We start from the raw sequence: 18,789 nt of genomic DNA, 5'->3' as shown, positions 1-18,789 counted from the left end.
CGTCTTCAGGATTATCTCAAGAGGTCATTGCCACCATGAGACAGGCTAGAAAACCATCCTCCGCCAAGATCTACCACAGGACGTGGAAGATATTCTTATCTTGGTGCTCTGCTCAGGGAGTTTCTCCCTGGCCATTTGCATTGCCTACTTTTCTTTCCTTCCTGCAATCCGGTTTGGCAAAAGGTTTGTCGCTAGGCTCCCTTAAGGGACAAGTCTCAGCGCTATCTGTATTTTTTCAGAAACGCCTAGCACGACTTCCTCCAGGTACGCACGTTCCTGCAAGGGGTTTGTCATATCGTCCCTCCTTACAAGCGGCCGTTAGAGCCCTGGGATCTGAACAGGGTTCTAATTGCTCTCCAGAAGCCGCCTTTCGAGCCTATGAGGAATGTTTCCCTTTCTCGCCTTTCACAGAAAGTGGCCTTTCTAGTAGCGGTCACGTCTCTTCGGAGAGTGTCCGAGCTAGCAGCGCTGTCATGCAAATCTCCCTTCCTGGTGTTTCACCAGGACAAGGTGGTTCTGCGCCCGATTCCGGAGTTTCTCCCTAAGGTGGTATCCCCCTTTCATCTCAATCAGGATATCGTCTTACCTTCTTTGTGTCCTCATCCAGTTCATCAATGTGAAAAGGATTTGCATTTGTTGGATCTGGTGAGAGCACTCAGAATCTACATTTCCCGCACGGTGCCTCTGCGCCGCTCGGATGCACTCTTTGTCCTTGTCGCTGGTCAGCGTAAAGGGTCGCAAGCTTCCAAATCCACCCTGGCTCGGTGGATCAAGGAACCAATTCTTGAAGCCTACCGTTCTGCTGGGATTCCGGTTCCCTCAGGGCTGAAGGCCCATTCTACCAGAGCCGTGGGTGCATCCTGGGCATTACGGCACCAGGCTACGGCTCAGCAGGTGTGCTAGGCGGCTACCTGGTCGAGTCTGCACACTTTTACCAAGCATTATCAGGTGCATACCTACGCTTCGGCGGACGCCAGCCTAGGTAGACAAGTCCTTCAGGCGGCGGTTGCCCACCTGTAGGAAAGGGCTGTTTTTACGGCCCTATCACGAGGTGTTATTTTACCCACCCAGGGACTGCTTTTGGACGTCCCAATTGTCTGGGTCTGGGGAGCGACAAAGAAGAAGGGAATTTTGTTTACTTACCGTAAATTCCTTTTCTTCTAGCTCCAATTGGGAGACCCAGCACCCGCCCTGTTTTCTTAGGGATTTTTGTTTTTTCGGGTACACATGTTGTTCATGTTGAATGGTTTCAGTTCTCCGATGTTTCTTCGGATCGAATTGGTTTTTAAACCAGTTATTGGCTTTCCTCCTTCTTGCTCTTGCACTAAAACTGAGGAGCCCGTGATCCCACGGGGGGTGTATAGGCAGAAGGGGAGGGGCTTTACACTTTTAAGTGTAGTGCTTTGTGTGGCCTCCGGAGGCAGAAGCTGTACACCCAATTGTCTGGGTCTCCCAATTGGAGCTAGAAGAAAAGGAATTTACGGTAAGTAAACAAAATTCCCTTCTTTTTCTTTTTATACGGTTTGTTTGAACTGTTCATCATCTTGTCATTTGTACTGTATACAATATTATTTTGGTGTTGCTATATACAGCAAAAATCACAGTCTCCTTCCGGGCTGAAGGAGACTGTGATTTTCATTATATATACAGCACATACGCTGGGTTTCACATGAATCCTGTCAAGACAGGCATGGAGGGGGGGGCAGGCTTGAAGCAACACATCTGCACCCTGTGATAACGTCGTGGGGCGGCCTTTGGGCTCGTGGACTGAATCCCCCCCCCCCCCCATACTAGCGTGCTTCTAGTGCCACGGCCAGAAATTGACACCTTCATAGGCTGAGGTCGGCTCGACCTACAACTGTTAGAAGCAGGTTCACAGCCTATATTTGCTGGGTACAGTGCCGGCACAATCTGTGAACCTGCTCCCGATTTGCGCCGAAAGGTTTGGTGCAGCTCATCTTTTCTTCGCTGATGCAATAATGACTCCGCCAAAGTGATGATCACTAGATGTAAATCTACATAAACAGCCGGGTGCAACTGAGCTGTGCTGTTTCCCGAACTCTCATAGAAATGAATGGAAATCTGGTAAACGGCAGAGCTTGGGGGCACCTGACTGTTTCCACAGCTCCGTGTCCTGTGGTCAGCGCCTCGGCGGAGTTAGTCCTGTCTCCGGCATGAAAAGCTTCAAAGGCAATAAGTAAAGATTTGTGGTGCCCTGGTTCGGGGTTTGCTCCTCTGTGGTTGCCGGACCAGGGCGGTCTTCACATCTTGGATGGGCCACAAAATTGCAGTGTTATCCCACATCATGACGGCACCAAAGGCGTCCACGATGTCAGCCGACCTGGTCCGGATGTGACGGGGACCGGACTGGACACTTGTCCAGGGAGCACAAATCTATTCAACCCTTTTAAGAGCAGCAAAACCGCTGGGTAAAAACTAAAACCATTATATATATGTATGTATGTATGTATGTATGTATGTATATGTAATAGTGTGTGTGTGTATAATATAGCGCACCATCAGAAATAACACGGGCTTTTCTAAGCTCAACGATTGTCTGTAACGGCGCATTCTCTTCTGTTCAGTTTACGGTAAACCGGTGATCGGCGGAGGAGCAGCTCAGAGCCAGCAGAACGGCGGCCTGTCCACAGACTGCACCCAGGTAGATAGTAAATCGGGCAGCCCAGAGCCCGAGGCGGAGGTCCCTCCATCTGGTAACGAGACCCAGGAAAATGAAAGGATCCCTCGTCCGCTGAGTCCAACCAAACTCCTTCCATTCCTATCCAACCCGTACCGCAACCAGAGCGACGCCGACCTAGAGGCACTAAGAAAGAAGCTCTACAACGCCCCCCGGCCTCTCAAGAAACGCAGCTCCATCACCGAACCTGAGGGCCCGAATGGTCCAAATATTCAGAAGCTCCTGTACCAGAGGACGACTCTGGCTGCCATGGAGACCATCTCTGCCCCTAAACAGACTACAGTCACCTCCATCTCGGAGAGTTCTGCAGAAGTGCCCCAGGTATCGGCAGACATAGACACTGAGGTTTGCTCGGACACCTCATCTACGCTACACGTCATGGACTTCGTTCCTCCCGAGGAGGAGGTGACCATGTTTCCTGAGGACATTGAGCTCCCGTCACCAGAGCTGGGTCCTGACAGTATACCCGAGGGAATTCCCTTTGAGGGTATCCCACCACCACCACCTCCACCTCCACCACCTCCTCCTCCTGCTGTGGAAATAGAGCTGAGTCCAGAGCTGCCACCGCCCCCTGAAGCCTATGTAGAGGAATACCCACCTTATCCCCCACCTCCGTATCCCACCGCCGGAGACCAGGACGTGGTAGCAGAGGACACCAGTAACCTGAGTCCTCCAGAGATCACCGGCCAGTTCTCCCTCCCTCCAGTAAGTATTCTGGGAGCCAGTAGGTAACGGGTGATAATGGGCATTGTGATATTGGGGTCCTTACATATCATCTTTTTGTTTCTAGGGTAAAAGGACCAACCTGAGGAAGAACGGCTCCGAGAGGATCAATCACGGCATGAGGGTGCGGTTTAACCCCCTGGCGCTGCTCCTCGACTCCTCACTGGAAGGAGAGTTTGACCTCGTCCAGAGAATAATCTATGAAGTAAGTGAGGGGACGGCTTTACATCTACAGTTGGCCTTAGGCCTATGTATTCTTTGCAGTCGGAGTTGTCATAGGGAAAGAGATGGCTCCTTCCGCCATATGAATTACCGTATTTTTCAGTTTATAAGACGCGCTGGATTTAGGGGAGGAAAATAGGAAAAAATAATTCTTAATGTTAAAATGAGGGTCCGTCTTATAATCCTAGTGCGTCTTATAATATCTCACCAGGGGGGAGCGGCGATGGTGGAGCGGTTCAGGAGGGTCACAGGAGGCAGGGTCGACGATGCTGCGTGCTCGGAGGAGGGGGTGTCACGGCTCGGGAGGGTCAGTGGACTGAGGGCCAGCGTTACTGCGGGCTCAGGGGGTATCGCGGCTGCGGGCCCCATTGGACTGCCGGCGCCCCTACGGGCCCCATTGGACTGCCGGCGCCTCTACGGGCCCCGTTGGACTGCCGGCGCCCCTGCGGGGCCCCGTTGGACTGCCGGCGCCCCTGCGGGGCCCCGTTGGACTGCCGGCGCCCCTGCGGGGCCCCGTTGGACTGCCGGCGCCCCTGCGGGGCCCCGTTGGACTGCCGGCGCCCCTGCGGGCCCCATTGGACTGCCGGCGGTTGACGCAATGGACTTCAAGGAAATGGTCGCGGAGGCGGCGCATGTGCAGATTAGCCTCCGCAGCCATTTTCTTGAAGTCCATCACGTACCGCTGGCAGATCAATGGCGCCTCCCGCTGCAACACCCCCAATCCCGCAGTATCGTAGACCCTTTGTCCTGTGACACTCCTGAGCCGCTCTGCTGCAGGGACACCCCCTCCTCCGAGCCCTCAGTATCGCCAATCCTGCTCCACCACAGCCGCCCCGGTAAGCCGTATCATATAAGATGCACCCCCATTTCACCCCCCGTTTTGAGGGAGAAAAAATGCATCTTATAATCCAGAAAATACGGTGTTTGTACAAAATCAGATGTGTTGCATTTTTGCATAGATTTTTTCTTTGTCGCTCCTAATTGGGAGACCCAGACAATTGGGGTGTATAGCTATGCCTCCGGAGGCCACACAAAGCATTACACTAAAAGTGTAAAGCCCCTCCCCTTCAGGCTATACACCCCCCGTGCTGCTACGGGCTCATCAGTTTTCTTGCTTTGTGCGAAGGAGGTCAGACATCCACGCATAGCTCCACAGCTTAGTCAGCAGCAGCTGCTGACTATGTCGGATGGAAGAAAAGAGGGCCCATAACAGGGCCCCCAGCATGCTCCCTTCTCACCCCACTCTTGTCGGCGGTGTTGTTAAGGTTGAGGTATCCATTGCGGGTACGGAGGCTGGAGCCCACATGCTGCTTTCCTTCCCCATCCCTCAATTAGGGCTCTGGGTGAAGTGGGATCTCATCGGTCTCCAGGCACAGGAGACCGTGCTCCATCCACAGCTCCTGAGGACCCTGCTGGATAGGAGCCGGGTATCGTTCAGGGACATGGCCCTGCTACTTGGAGGTACTCTGGGTCCCCGTGGGGACCGCGCACAGCAACACTCCAGCATTGCTGGGTGTGCTAGTGCACCGGGGACCGCAGCGCTGACTGCGTTTTGTGCCACTATACACTCAGCGTTGCTGAGTGTGTTTGTGTAGGGGGACTGCCGCGCTGGCCGCCGCTGCCATGGGTACACTGCGGCGCGGCTGGGACTGTTAGTGCGCCGGGGACTTCCGCGCCGACCGCGCTTATACGGCGGCCGCGCTTATAACTCGAGTCCCCGGCTTCTGCGGCCTAGTCTCTTTTTCTTCCCGCCCTCAGCCCTGCCAGTCAGGGGAAGGGCGGGACGCTGTACAGGTCGGCAGCACTGAGGGCTGGAGCATGCTTTGCATACTCCACCCCCCTCACTCTGCACAGTGGGGCACCAGTTCCCGCACTTTTCTGGGTCACGCCCACGGCTCCCTCCTCTCCTCAGGACGCCGGCAGCCATTCCTCTCAGCTCTGCTAACGCTGGAGAGGAGAGACAAGCTCAGGGAGACCCAGGCAGGAATTCTGGTGCCCACACAACCGCTTTGCAAGGGCGGTAAGCAGCACCTGTGGTGCTGGCCCCACTAGTGCAAGTGTATTTATAGTTTATGGATTATAGTCTATACTTTACACTGTAGGGTGCACTGTTGATTTTTGTCTATATCCCCTCCTGTATTGCTCAGAGGAGACAACAGCATGTCGTCCACAAATAGCAAGGGTGCCATGGCACAGACTTACTATGCTGCCTGTGCAGCATGTACGGCTATACTGCCGGCAGGTTCCACTGACCCTCATTGTGTGCAATGCTCGGCCCCTGTGGCACTTTCTCAGCCGGAGCCTCTGCTAAGGGTGGCCCAGGGAGAACCACCTGTTAACACTGTCCAGGTGACAGGGACGGAGTTTGCAGTTTTTACTGAAAGACTTTCTGAGACTATGGCTAAGATATTAGAAGCCTTGCAGTCAAGGCCAGCATCTCAAGCCAGGGGCACTGTAGAATCATTGTCCCATGGTCCCCCTCAGTTGGAACAGCAATGTCTTCCCGGGGTGTCTCATGGATCCCAGGGTGAGGTCTCTGACACGGACCGCAACCCCAGACCGACTAAGAAAGCTCGCTATGAAATCCCCTCGACATCATCACATTGTTCAGGGTCTCAGCGAGAGGACTCTCTGTATGATGAAGCGGAGCTATCTGATCAGGATTCTGACCCTGAAGCCGCTCTCAACCTTGATACTCCTGATGGGGACGCCATAGTGAATGATCTTATTGCGTCCATCAATGAAATGTTGGATATTTCTCCCTCAGCTCCTCCAGTGGATGAGTCAGCTTCTCAGCAGGAGAAATTCCGTTTCAGGTTTCCCAAGCGTACGAGTATGTTTCTGGACCACTCTGACTTCAGAGAGGCAGTCCAGAAACACCGAGCTTATCCAGATAAGCGTTTTTCCAAGCGCCTTAAGGATACACGTTACCCTTTCCCCCCTGACGTGGTCAAGGGCTGGACTCAGTGTCCCAAGGTGGATCCTCCAATCTCCAGACTGGCGGCTAGATCCATAGTTGCAGTGGAAGATGGAGCTTCACTCAAGGATGCCACTGACAGACAGATGGAGCTCTGGTTGAAATCCATCTATGAAGCTATCGGCGCGTCTTTTGCTCCAGCATTCGCAGCCGTATGGGCACTCCAAGCTATCTCAGCTGGTCAGGCGCAAATTGACGCACTCACACGTACGTCTGCGCCGCAGGTGGCGTCCATAACCTCTCAAACGTCGGCATTTGCGTCCTACGCTATTAATGCTGTCCTGGACTCTGCGAGCCGTACGGCGGTTGCAGCCGACAATTCGGTGGCAATACGCAGGGCCTTGTGGCTACGGGAATGGAAGGCAGATTCGGCTTCCAAAAAGTGCTTAACTGGTTTTCCATTTTCTGGCGACCGCTTGTTTGGTGAGAGATTGGATGAAATCATCAAACAATCCAAGGGAAAGGAAACATCCTTACCCTAAGCCAAACCAAAAACACCCCAACAGAGGAGGGGACAGTCGAGGTTTCGGTCCTTTCGGGGTGCGGGCAGGTCCCAATTCTCCTCGTCCAAAAGGCCGCAGAAGGATCAGAGAAACTCCGACGCGTGGCGGTCTAAATCACGCCCTAAAAAGACCGCCGGAGGTGCCGCTACCAAGGCGGCTTCCTCATGACTTACGGCCTCCTCACACCGCATCCTCGGTCGGTGGCAGGCTCTCCCGCTTTTGCGACACCTGGCTACCACAAGTAAAAGACCGTTGGGTGAGAGACATTTTGTCTCACGGTTACAGGATAGAGTTCAGCTCTCGTCCTCCGACTCGATTCTTCAGCACATCTCCGCCTCCCGAGCGAGCCGATGCTCTGCTGCAGGCGGTGGACATTCTGAAGGCAGTAGGAGTGGTGGTCCCGGTTCCTCTTCAGCAACAGCGTCACGGTTTCTACTCCAACCTGTTTGTGGTTCCAAAGAAGGACGGGTCCTTCCGTCCTGGTTTGGACCTAAAACTGCTCAACAAACACGTAAGGACCAGGCGGTTGCGGATGGAATCCCTCCTCCACTCTCAGGGTCACTCTGTGATACCCTACTTAGACGATCTGCTGGTCAAGGCACCCTCTCAAGAGGCATGCCAACACAGCCTCAACGTCACTCTGGAGATTCTCCAGAGTTTCGGGTGGATCATCAATTTTCCAAAGTCAAATCTGACACCGGTCCAATCGCTGACATATCTTGGCATGGAGTTTCATACTCGTCCAGCGATAGTGAAGCTTCCGCTGGACAAACAGCGTCCGCTACAGACAGGGGTACAATCTCTCCTTCAAGGTCGGTCACACCCCTTGAGGCGCCTCATGCACTTCCTGGGGAAGATGGTGGCAGCAATGGAAGCAGTACCTTTCGCGCAGTTTCGCCTGCGTCTCCTTCAAGGGGACTGGGAGGTGGTTACGACGGACGCGAGCCTGTCAGGGTGGGGAGCAGTTTTTCTCCACCACAGGGCTCAGGGTACGTGGACTCAGCAAGAGTCCTCACTTCAGATCAATGTATTGGAGATCAGGGCAGTGTATCTTGCCCTAAAAGCGTTCCAGCAGTGGCTGGAAGGCAAGCAGATCCGAATTCAGTCGGACAACTCCACAGCGGTGGCTTACATCCCACCAAGGTGGGACACGCAGTCGGCAAGCCTTCCAGGAAGTCCGGCGGATTCTGCTGTGGGGGGAAGACGATTGGTCGCAGTTTCAGCTTCCTTATGTGTTTCCTCCTCTGGCACTGTTGCCCAGAGTGTTACGCAAGATCAGGGCCGACTGCCGCCGCGCCATCCTCGTCGCTCCAGACTGGCCGAGGAGGTCGTGGTACCCAGATCTGTGGCATCTCATGGTCGGCCACCCGTGGGCACTGCCAGATCGACCAGATTTGCTGTCTCAAGGGCCGTTTTTCCATCTGAATTCTGCGGCCCTCAACCTGACTGTGTGGCCATTGAGTCCTGGATCCTAGCGTCTTCAGGATTATCTCAAGAGGTCATTGCCACTATGAGACAGGCTAGGAAACCAACGTCCGCCAAGATCTACCACAGGACGTGGAAAATATTCCTGTCGTGGTGCTCTGCTCAGGCGTTTTCTCCCTGGCCTTTTGCCTTGCCCACTTTTCTGTCCTTTCTTCAATCCGGATTGGAAAAGGGTTTGTCGCTAGGCTCCCTTAAGGGACAAGTCTCTGCGCTCTCTGTGTTTTTTCAGAAGCGCCTGGCCAGGCTCCCACAGGTACGCACGTTCCTGCAGGGGGTTTGTCACATAGTCCCTCCTTACAAGCGTCCGTTAGAACCCTGGGATCTGAACAGGGTGCTGATGGTCCTTCAGAAACCACCGTTCGAGCCAATGAGGGATATTTCGCTCGCACGCCTTTCGCAGAAAGTGGTTTTTCTAGTAGCAGTCACCTCACTTCGGAGAGTGTCTGAGTTGGCAGCGTTATCATGCAAAGCTCCTTTCCTGGTGTTTCACCAGGACAAGGTGGTTCTGCATCCGGTTCCGGAATTCCTCCCTAAGGTGGTATCCCCTTTTCATCTCAATCAGGACATCTCCTAAGGCTAAGTTCACATTTCCGTTGATTTGTATCAGTCACATGCGTCGCTTGACGCATGTGACTGATGCGCTGTTCAACGCTGTACAACGGATGACAAAGAACAGAATTCTTTGTCGGATTCCGTTGTGTGCGGGGGGCGGAGTTCTGGGGCAGAGCCGAGCGGGGGGCGGGGCCAGGCGCTCAGGATGTCAGTGGAAGTGCTGCGATCTGCATGGCTGGGGACAGGAGAGTATCTGTGAGTGGATGAGTGTGTGTATGTGCATGTATGTATGTATGTATGTATGTATGTATGTGTGTGCACATGCAAAGAGCGGGGGGCGGGGCCAGGCGCTGAGGATGTCAGTGGAAGTGCTGCGGTCTGCATGGCTGGGGACAGGTGAGTGTATCTGTGAGTGAGTGTGTGTATGTGCATGTATGTATGTATGTATGTATGTATGTGTGTGTGTGCATATGCAAAGTGCGGGAGGGGGCGGAGCCGAGCAGGGGGCGGGGCCAGACGAGGGTGTCAGTGCTTGTCTGCATGGCTGGGGACAGGTGTGTGTGTGTGTGTACATACATGTGCGGAGTGCGGGAGGGGGCGGGGCCGAGCGGGGAATTGTCGGCCTCCCTGCACACGTAACCAGCCTAAATATCGGGTAACAGCAAAGCACCCGATGTTTACCTTGGTTACCCGATATTTACCTTGGTTACGGGCCTACACCGCTTAGCGCTGGCTCCTTGCACCGTAACCAGGGTAAATATCGGGTAACCAACCAAAGCTGGTGACGTGTGCAGGGAGCCAGAGAGCATGCGCAGCGAAATCCGACGGATCTCGCTGCTCAAAAAACGTTACATGCTGCGTTCCTCCCGCCCGGCGGTCAGTCGTTCCACGACTGATCAGTCGGGCGGAGGGTGCAACGCAGCATCATCAGTCACAATCCGCTGCTCATACAAGTCTATGGGAGCAGCGGAATCCGCTAAACGGATTCCGCTGTTTACAAGAGCAGCGGATTGTGACTGATAGATTTTAGCGGAAATGTGAACTTAGCCTTACCCTCGTTTTGTCCTCATCCAGTTCACCAATGTGAAAAGGATTTGCACTTGTTAGATCTGGTGAGAGCACTCAGACTCTACATTTCTCGTACGGCGCCCCTGCGCCGCTCGGATGCACTCTTTGTCCTTGTCGCTGGCCAGCGTAAAGGGACACAAGCTTCCAAATCAACCCTAGCTCGGTGGATCAAGGAACCAATTCTCGAAGCTTACCGTTCCTCGGGGCTTCCGGTTCCCTCAGGACTGAAGGCCCATTCTACCAGGGCCGTGGGAGCGTCCTGGGCCTTGCGACACCAGGCTACGGCTCAGCAGGTGTGTCAGGCGGCTACCTGGTCGAGCCTGCACACTTTCACGAAACACTATCAGGTGCATACCTATGCTTCGGCAGATGCCAGCCTAGGTAGGCGAGTCCTTCAGGCGGCAGTTGCCCACCTGTAGGACGGAGCCGTTACGGCTCTATTATGAGGTATTATTTACCCACCCAGGGACTGCTTTTGGACGTCCCAATTGTCTGGGTCTCCCAATGGAGCGACAAAGAAGGGAATTTTGTTTACTTACCGTAAATTCCTTTTCTTCTAGCTCCAATTGGGAGACCCAGCACCCGCCCCTGTTTTTTGTATACACATGTTGTTCATGTTGAATGGTTTTCAGTTTTCCGAACTTCCTTCGGATTGAAATTACTTTAGACCAATTTATAAGTTTCCTCCTTCCTGCTTTTGCACCAAAACTGAGGAGCCCGTGAGGCACGGGGGGTGTATAGGCAGAAGGGGAGGGGCTTTACACTTTTAGTGTAATACTTTGTGTGGCCTCCGGAGGCAGAAGCTATACACCCAATTGTCTGGGTCTCCCAATTGGAGCTAGAAGAAAAGGAATTTACGGTAAGTAAACAAAATTCCCTTCTTTTGGGGGAGTGATATGGGTCGCATTTATTAAGGGGCTATGAGCTGACTGCAGAGATAATTTCAGGACAGATTCATAGCATATGCCAGCACTACAGTGCACGTCTGCAGATTCAGCCATGGACTTGTAAACATTGCAATGTGTGGACTGTGGCTGCAAATTTCATTTATAGTGAAATCCGTGGCTGAATCTGCACCAAAATCTGCAGCAACGTTTGTACAAATTTCACTCCGATTTTGGTGCAGATTTTCGGTACCATTCCATCCTTTTTATTACCGCTCCGGCACAGATTTGTTTCTGGAGACAGAGGGTTATCGGGTGAGACCCGCGGATGGCCGGTTGCATCATTCCTGGCCTGCAGCTGGACATTATAAAGCTCCAATTTTAGTTATTATTAGAAATCCCCCTAATTACTTTTCTCTGGGAAGCGGCTGCTGAATTCGACCCTTGTCCCCTCTCCTCATTAGTGCGGTCACCGCCCTGGCCCGTCCCGCTCCAGCGCTTTGATGGACGAGGTTTATTGTGCTAATGACTCCTCCGCTCTGCATCTCTGCCAGTGACTGTGACACTAATGTTGTGTTTCCTCCATCCTCACCCACAGGTGGAAGACCCCAGTCAGCCCAACGACGAGGGGATCACGGCCCTCCACAACGCCGTGTGCGCCGGCCACACTGAGATCGTCAAGTTCCTCGTGCAGTTTGGAGTGAATGTAAATGCGGCAGACAGCGACGGCTGGTACGTCCGAATATCCGCTCACATTAACCCCTTAACGACTGAAGTCATGAGTTGTCTCTCTGCCTTTGATGCAGATGAAGGCTGAAACATTCAGCCTGCATCTGCCTCTATTAACCTGTTAAATGCAGCGGTCAACCTCCTGACTGTGGCATTTATCGCGCTGGCAGGGGGGGTGCACTATTCTGCACCCTCATCGGCACGGTCGTGGGATAACGATGTGAGTCCCCCCCCCCATATTGCATGTAATTAAACTTTAAAATCTGTAAAGATATTAATGAAAGCCAAACAAAACCCAAAAGAGAGAAGCTAAAGCACCAAGTCCCCATCGTCCTCTATCATTTAGGACAGACGCTGTAGTCTTATTTTGGGGGGCTTACTGTGACGGGTTCCTTGATTTCCCCCTCTTGTGTCGCTGTCAGGACCCCGCTGCACTGCGCCGCCTCCTGTAACAACGTCCAGGTGTGTAAGTTCCTGGTGGAGTCCGGAGCCGCCGTCTTCGCCATGACCTACAGCGACCGACAGACGGCAGCGGACAAGTGCGAGGAGATGGAGGAGGGCTACAGCCAGTGCTCCCAGTTCCTGTACGGTAAGTACCAAACCAACCAACTGGGCAGATAACAGAAGTCGCAGGGTGCGGTCCTTACAACGCCTGTGTTTTGGGTTAAAAATACTTTGTACGGTTTTATAAAAAAGTAATGGTGCAGTGTCTGGTTTCTATATCCTCCGAGTCTGTCCATCTGTAGGGTGGCTGAGGAGGACACGGAGTAAGACCAAAGGAAGAAGCGAGGGACAGGAGTTTGGAGGCTGCCGACTGACGGGTGTCAGTGAGGATGAAGTCACCCATGATGATGATGGTGGTGGGAATGTCAGCATAGGGAAAGTGTACAAGCCCGGTGGAGAACTGGTCAAGAAAGGCAGCGGCCGGGCCCCGGGGTCGGTGCATGACGGCCACATGGAGGTTGGAGGGAGGGTAGGGGTGGGATTGGGTTGTTAGAAAGAAGACCCCTCCGCCATCATGTCTATTGCCAGGGCGAGGAGTGTGGGTGAAGGGAAGGCCACAGTAACATAGCGCAGCAGGGGCGGCTATGTCCGAGGGTGTCAGCCATGTCACGGGAAGGATAGAAGTGGTGAATGATGTCCAGCTTATTGAAGACAGAACAGGATTTCCAGAGAGAGAGACAGAGGGGGGGAACCGGCAAGGGAGTGAGATTTATGTTGGAGAAATTATGGTCATATCTAGGGGGGGGAACAATAGGTGGGAATTTGTATTGGGGGACATCAGCTCCCCCAGGGCAAGGATTGGGAGATATATTGCCCAGTGAGGAGAAGAGAGGGGGAGGTGGGGGAGCGAGGGAGAAGAGAGGGAGAGAAGAGAGGGAGGTGGGGGAGCAAGGGAGAGAAGAGGGGGAGGTGGGGGAGCGAGGGAGAAGAGAGGGGGAGGTGGGGGAGCGAGGGAGAAGAGAGGGGGAGGTGGGGGAGCGAGGGAGAAGAGAGGGGGAGGTGGGGGAGCGAGGGAGAAGAGAGGGGGAGGTGGGGGAGCGAGGGAGAAGAGAGGGGGAGGTGGGGGAGCGAGGGAGAAGAGAGGGGGAGGTGGGGGAGCGAGGGAGAAGAGAGGGGGAGGTGGGGGAGCGAGGGAGAAGAGAGGGGGAGGTGGGGGAGCGAGGGAGAAGAGAGGGAGAGGGGGAGGTGGGGGAGCGAGGGAGAAGAGAGGGAGAGGGGGAGGTGGGGGAGCGAGGGAGAAGAGAGGGGGAGCGAGGGAGAAGAGAGGGGGAGGTGGGGGGAGCGAGGGAGAAGAGAGGGGGAGCGAGGGAGAAGAGAGGGGGAGCGAGGGGGAGGTGGGGGAGCGAGGGGGAGGTGGGGGAGCGAGGGGGAGGTGGGGGAGCGAGGGAGAAGAGAGGGGGAGGTGGGGGAGCGAGGGAGAAGAGAGGGGGAGGTGGGGGAGCGAGGGAGAAGAGAGGGGGAGGTGGGGGAGCGAGGGAGAAGAGAGGGGGAGGTGGGGGAGCGAGGGAGAAGAGAGGGGGAGGTGGGGGGAGCGAGGGAGAAGAGAGGGGGAGGTGGGGGAGCGAGGGAGAAGAGAGGGGGAGGTGGGGGAGCGAGGGAGAAGAGAGGGGGAGGTGGGGGAGCGAGGGAGAAGAGAGGGGGAGGTGGGGGAGCGAGGGAGAAGAGAGGGGGAGGTGGGGGAGCGAGGGAGAAGAGAGGGGGAGGTGGGGGAGCGAGGGAGAAGAGAGGGGGAGGTGGGGGAGCGAGGGAGAGGAGAGGGGGAGGTGGGGGAGCGAGGGAGAGGAGAGGGGGAGGTGGGGGAGAGAAGTGGCATGTGGGTGAGCAGGGGGATAGAGGGGAGGGGAGGGGAGGGTATCAGGGGGGATGTGGGAGAGAGAAATGAAAAGGAGGAGGTGGGTGAGGGGGGAGAGCGGCCAGTATGTGTTGTTAGTCCGGATATTTCGGGGCCGGCGTTAGATGGTGTCATGTGGAGGTGAGGTCATTATTTTCTTTCTTTGGAGATTGCTGGATATTGCAGGAGAGTGTGGATTAGTGGAGCTGAGGGTGAATGTGCTGGGGTGGGGGCGTCCTGTCACCTGCGCTCCCTCTGCATGTTCCCGGAGGTGGCTCTTACTTTCTGGGACATTTCTGCTCTACACTGAAGGAGCCGCACTTAATTGTTGGCGTAAAATATATGCAGTTACATACAAAGAAATAATCCCCAAACGTTACCATAACCTTTTTAGGGTATGTTCACACGCACCTGTGGTTTTGCCACAATTTTTCCGTGGGTTGATCCCTGCGGTTTTTTACTATTTTCTATGGCAAAAAGAGCAGGTACCTGCAGAAAAGAAGTGACCTGCACATTCTTTTTGCTGCAAAAATTCTGCAGCAAAACCTAGAGGTAAAAAAAAACAAACAAAAACACAGTGCGCACAGTAAAACCGCACCCTTTCTGCCATGAAAACCGTGGCAAATCTGCAGCAAAAACCACAGCGTGCGCACAGGGCCTTAAAGGGGAAATGCATGCACAAACAAGACCCCTATTATATAGGTTCAGTGATTGGACATGTTTTGCACCCAGCGCTAATCACACAAACTAGGAGGAATGATCATAGTAGAAAAACATGGCTGCTGTATTCCAGAAACAGCGCCATCTCTGTCCACAGGGGGCAATACACCAAAGCTGTGATACCAGATACAACCTGTGGGTCAGGGGGGCGCTGGTTTTTCTTTCTGCAAGACATAAAGCAGCAGAAATAGTTGAATGGTTTTCTTCACTGATAAATCAAATGGTGATGAATATAAACATGCGGCGTCTTCCTTCCGGTGGGTGAAGCTTTGTCCGCGGTGTGCTCCTCCGGGTTGGGCAGGTCTGGGCAGTTTTCTCCTCCTGCCCGGAGGTTACATGTTAGCGGCCGCTGTAGGCGGATTACGAGGAGCGCCTGGAATGTGACAGATTATAGGGCTCCGGCTCTCACCGCTCCGGGCCCAGAAAATAATCGTATGCGTGCTGATCAGATTACTCAGAGGTGAAGGCGCATTAACCCTGTGCGGCTGGGTCTGCAAGGCACCGGCAATGCCGCAGATGGGGCCTGTAACCTGCCCAAAGACAGAAGCAGGCATATCCGGTGAAATATGGAAAGCTGGAGGAAACGAAGACTAACCTACAACCTGCAGGGCACAAGCACGGCACAACCACCCACATAGAGGCCAGTACAGTACCCCCAATCTGCCAGCATCAGAGGCTGCACACGAACAGACACAGCGAGTGACCACATCCGAGAGTGACCCCGTCCTGTCCTCCTGATCCGCAGTGATCCTTCCTTATCTTAAGCCTATTTTGGGCTTAGATGACTGAACAGTAACACTACTCATAACCGTGTGATAGAAAAGGGCAAAGTAAGCAAATACTAACCATAATACACCCACCCATGCCATAAGTGTTTAGTGTTTATTACAGTATTTATATTGTTGTACATAGGGGGCAGTATTATAGTAGTTATATTCTTGTACATAGGGGCAGTATTATAGTAGTTATATTCTTGTACATAGGGGCAGTATTATAGTAGTTATATTCTTGTACATAGGAGCAGTATTATAGTAGTTATATTCTTGTACATAGGGGCAGTATTATAGTAGTTATATTGTTGTACATAGGGGGCAGTATTATAGTAGTTATATTGTTGTACATAGGAGCAGTATTATAGTAGTTATATTGTTGTACATAGGGGGCAGTATTACAGTATTTATATTGTTGTACATAGGGGGCAGTATTATAGTAGTTATATTCTTGTATATAGGGCAGTATTATAGTAGTTATATTGTTGTACATAGGGGGCAGTATTATAGTAGTTATATTGTTGTACATAGGGGGCAGTATTATAGTAGTTATATTGTTGTACATAGGGGCAGTATTATAGTAGTTATATTCTTGTACATAGGGGCAGTATTATAGTAGTTATATTCTTGTACATAGGGGCAGTATTATAGTAGTTATATTCTTGTACATAGGGGGCAGTATTATAGTAGTTATATTCTTGTACATAGGGGGCAGTATTATAGTAGTTATATTCTTGGACATAGGGGGCAGTATTATAGTAGTTATATTCTTGTACATAGGGGCAGTATTATAGTAGTTACTGCTCCTATGTACAAGAATATAACTACTATAATACTGCTATGTACAAGAATATATTATAGAAGTTATATTCTTGTACATAGCAGTATTATAGTAATCTTGTATATAGGGGCAGTATTATAGTAGTTACTGCTCCTATGTACAAGAATATATTATAGTAGTTATATTCTTGTACATAGGGGCAGTATTATAGTTCAATAGTATGAATCAGCTCACCGTGGAAAAAGCTCAGTCTTGATTTCGTCCTGGAGCACGGACAGGCACTGCCACAGCCCAAAATAATGCAAAAGATAAGGATGTCCAGCTCTTCAGGCAAAAAATCACGTCTTTATTTTATCATGCAGACACAAAGAATGACATGACCAGCACAACACGTTTCAGGTGAAAACACTCACCCTTAATCATGATTTTGCAGTATTATAGTAGTTATATTCTTGTACATAGGGGCAGTATTATAGTAGTTATATTTTTAACACAAGAGGTCTTCATGTAACCGGACACTCCCATTATATGACTATAACAACAATGTGAAAAAAATATTTTCCGTATAACATTTTTTCAAAAAGGAGCTCAAACGTCCCAAATAATGATAAATAATCTTTATTACATAAATTAACACATGATTAAAAAAGATAATTGCAGCAAAAAACAGAGATTATAGCAGCATAATAGTAGTGCACATTGAAAAAATCTATATTGAGAAAAAGTGACATGTGCTAGCAGCATTTGCAGATTTGCTCCCTGACACATTACATCCGTATGTGCTGTGGGTATTAAATCATTACGTTTCTCCAATAAATCCCATTCAGCCTAATAATGAACACAGGGACCACATTAAACCGTTGCCGCCTATAGAGATCGTCACAAAAAATCCAAAGATATATACATTCAGTGCAAAGCAACCCAGTAACGAGTGGAAGACAGATCAGTAACGAGTAGAAGACAGATCCGTTCAAGATCGTGGCTGGACACGAATCCCACATGGAGATAGTACCATTGCCATTGTGCCGCGTCATACCAGCCGCCTGTGGCTAAGAGCAACCCCGAATGGGGACTGCACTCACTGCCGTGTAACCGCTAAGCCGGCCGACCCCCCCCCCCGAACAGATCAATCCACCACAAGTACAAGGTTACCTGAGTATGTTTAAGTCAACGTGCTGCCAATCTCTTACCCCGACGTACGTTTCGCACCCGGCTTCAACGGGGGGCGTCAATTTGTACATTGGGGCAGTATTATAGTAGTGTAACCCTGCCTGTGTGTTGCGGGTTTACAGGTGTTCAGGAGAAGATGGGCATCATGAACCGCGGCGTCATCTACGCTTTATGGGACTATGAAGCGGAGAATGATGACGAGATGACCCTGAAGGAAGGCGACTGTATGACGGTTCTGCACAGAGAGGACGACAATGAGACGGACTGGTGGTGGGCTCGCTTCCAGGAGCAGGATGGATACGTCCCACGTAATCTGCTGGGAGTGAGTACTTTTGCAGCGCCGTTCTTTTTAGGTACAGTGACCCCTGGAGGTTTTCTAAACGTTTATTCCATTTGTGTATTTTCAGCTTTATCCGAGAATTAAACCAAGACAAAGATCTTTGGCGTAAAGTTAATCCTGAACCTCGTTCCTCTGTCGTCGCCTCTTCAAAAACAAATGAAGGATTTCAACTTTTAGACTGAAGTGTTTTAATGGCTTTGCGCGGCCTCTGGATCTCCGGTATTATTGGGACTATATATAGGCCTCCTGCGACCAAGGGCGCCCCCCGGAGGCCGGCTCTGCTCCAACGCTCATTCTCAAGGAGATCATCCATCTTGGCTGCCATTTCCCCATCTTGGACGTGTCTTACATCACATAACTCTAGAACATTCAGAAGATGATGGACTTTATATTTTCTATGAAATTCATGAATTCTTTATTTTTTTTTCTTCTTCACTAATAGATCTCATACATTTTGCAACGTGTAGATTTAGGTATTTTACTAAAACATTGTGATATTTATTTTACTTGTAGTTTAAACATTGTAAACCGAGAGGAAGAGAGAAAAAAAAAGATTTTAAATAAAATGTCTCGTTGTGATGTGTAAAAACAAACTGGGTGATAATGAATATGGCTCTGTGGTGTCTGTTCTGCCATATAGTGAGCAGGTTTAGTTCTATGTAGTCCAGCAGCCAGTCCATCCAGAATAGATCAGATAAATCCACCTATCCCTCAAATTTTTGACCACTTGTAGGTGCCCTACCCACTGCGCAGGGGAGGGAAAGTGTTCCTCTATGATCTAATAACACAGGATCCACCATTCACAACAGGTGATCACAGCTCACCACCTCCT

At 51.7% G+C, this 18,789-nt stretch overlaps 1 protein-coding gene across 2 annotated transcripts in view; it reads left to right on the top strand.

Annotated features, from left to right (window-relative positions):
- Positions 1-18,565, top strand: part of TP53BP2 (tumor protein p53 binding protein 2) — a 55,193-nt gene extending 36,628 nt beyond the window's left edge. For both annotated transcript variants that reach the window (XM_075339072.1, XM_075339071.1), the window contains exons 14-19: positions 2,586-3,403; positions 3,489-3,626; positions 11,711-11,844; positions 12,264-12,430; positions 17,740-17,939; positions 18,025-18,565. In XM_075339072.1, coding sequence (XP_075195187.1) covers positions 2,586-3,403; positions 3,489-3,626; positions 11,711-11,844; positions 12,264-12,430; positions 17,740-17,939; positions 18,025-18,066 — 1,499 coding nt within the window. In that variant the 3' untranslated portion in view covers positions 18,067-18,565. The remainder of the gene's footprint in view (positions 1-2,585; positions 3,404-3,488; positions 3,627-11,710; positions 11,845-12,263; positions 12,431-17,739; positions 17,940-18,024) is intronic.
- The last annotated feature ends 224 nt before the right edge of the window (positions 18,566-18,789 follow it).

Source organism: Anomaloglossus baeobatrachus, chromosome 3 (assembly GCF_048569485.1).
Source record: "Anomaloglossus baeobatrachus isolate aAnoBae1 chromosome 3, aAnoBae1.hap1, whole genome shotgun sequence".
In the NCBI taxonomy this organism is placed as follows: Eukaryota; Metazoa; Chordata; class Amphibia; order Anura; family Aromobatidae; genus Anomaloglossus; species Anomaloglossus baeobatrachus.
Note: the sequence above shows the minus strand (reverse complement) of the source record. Positions and strands in the feature narration are given on the sequence as shown.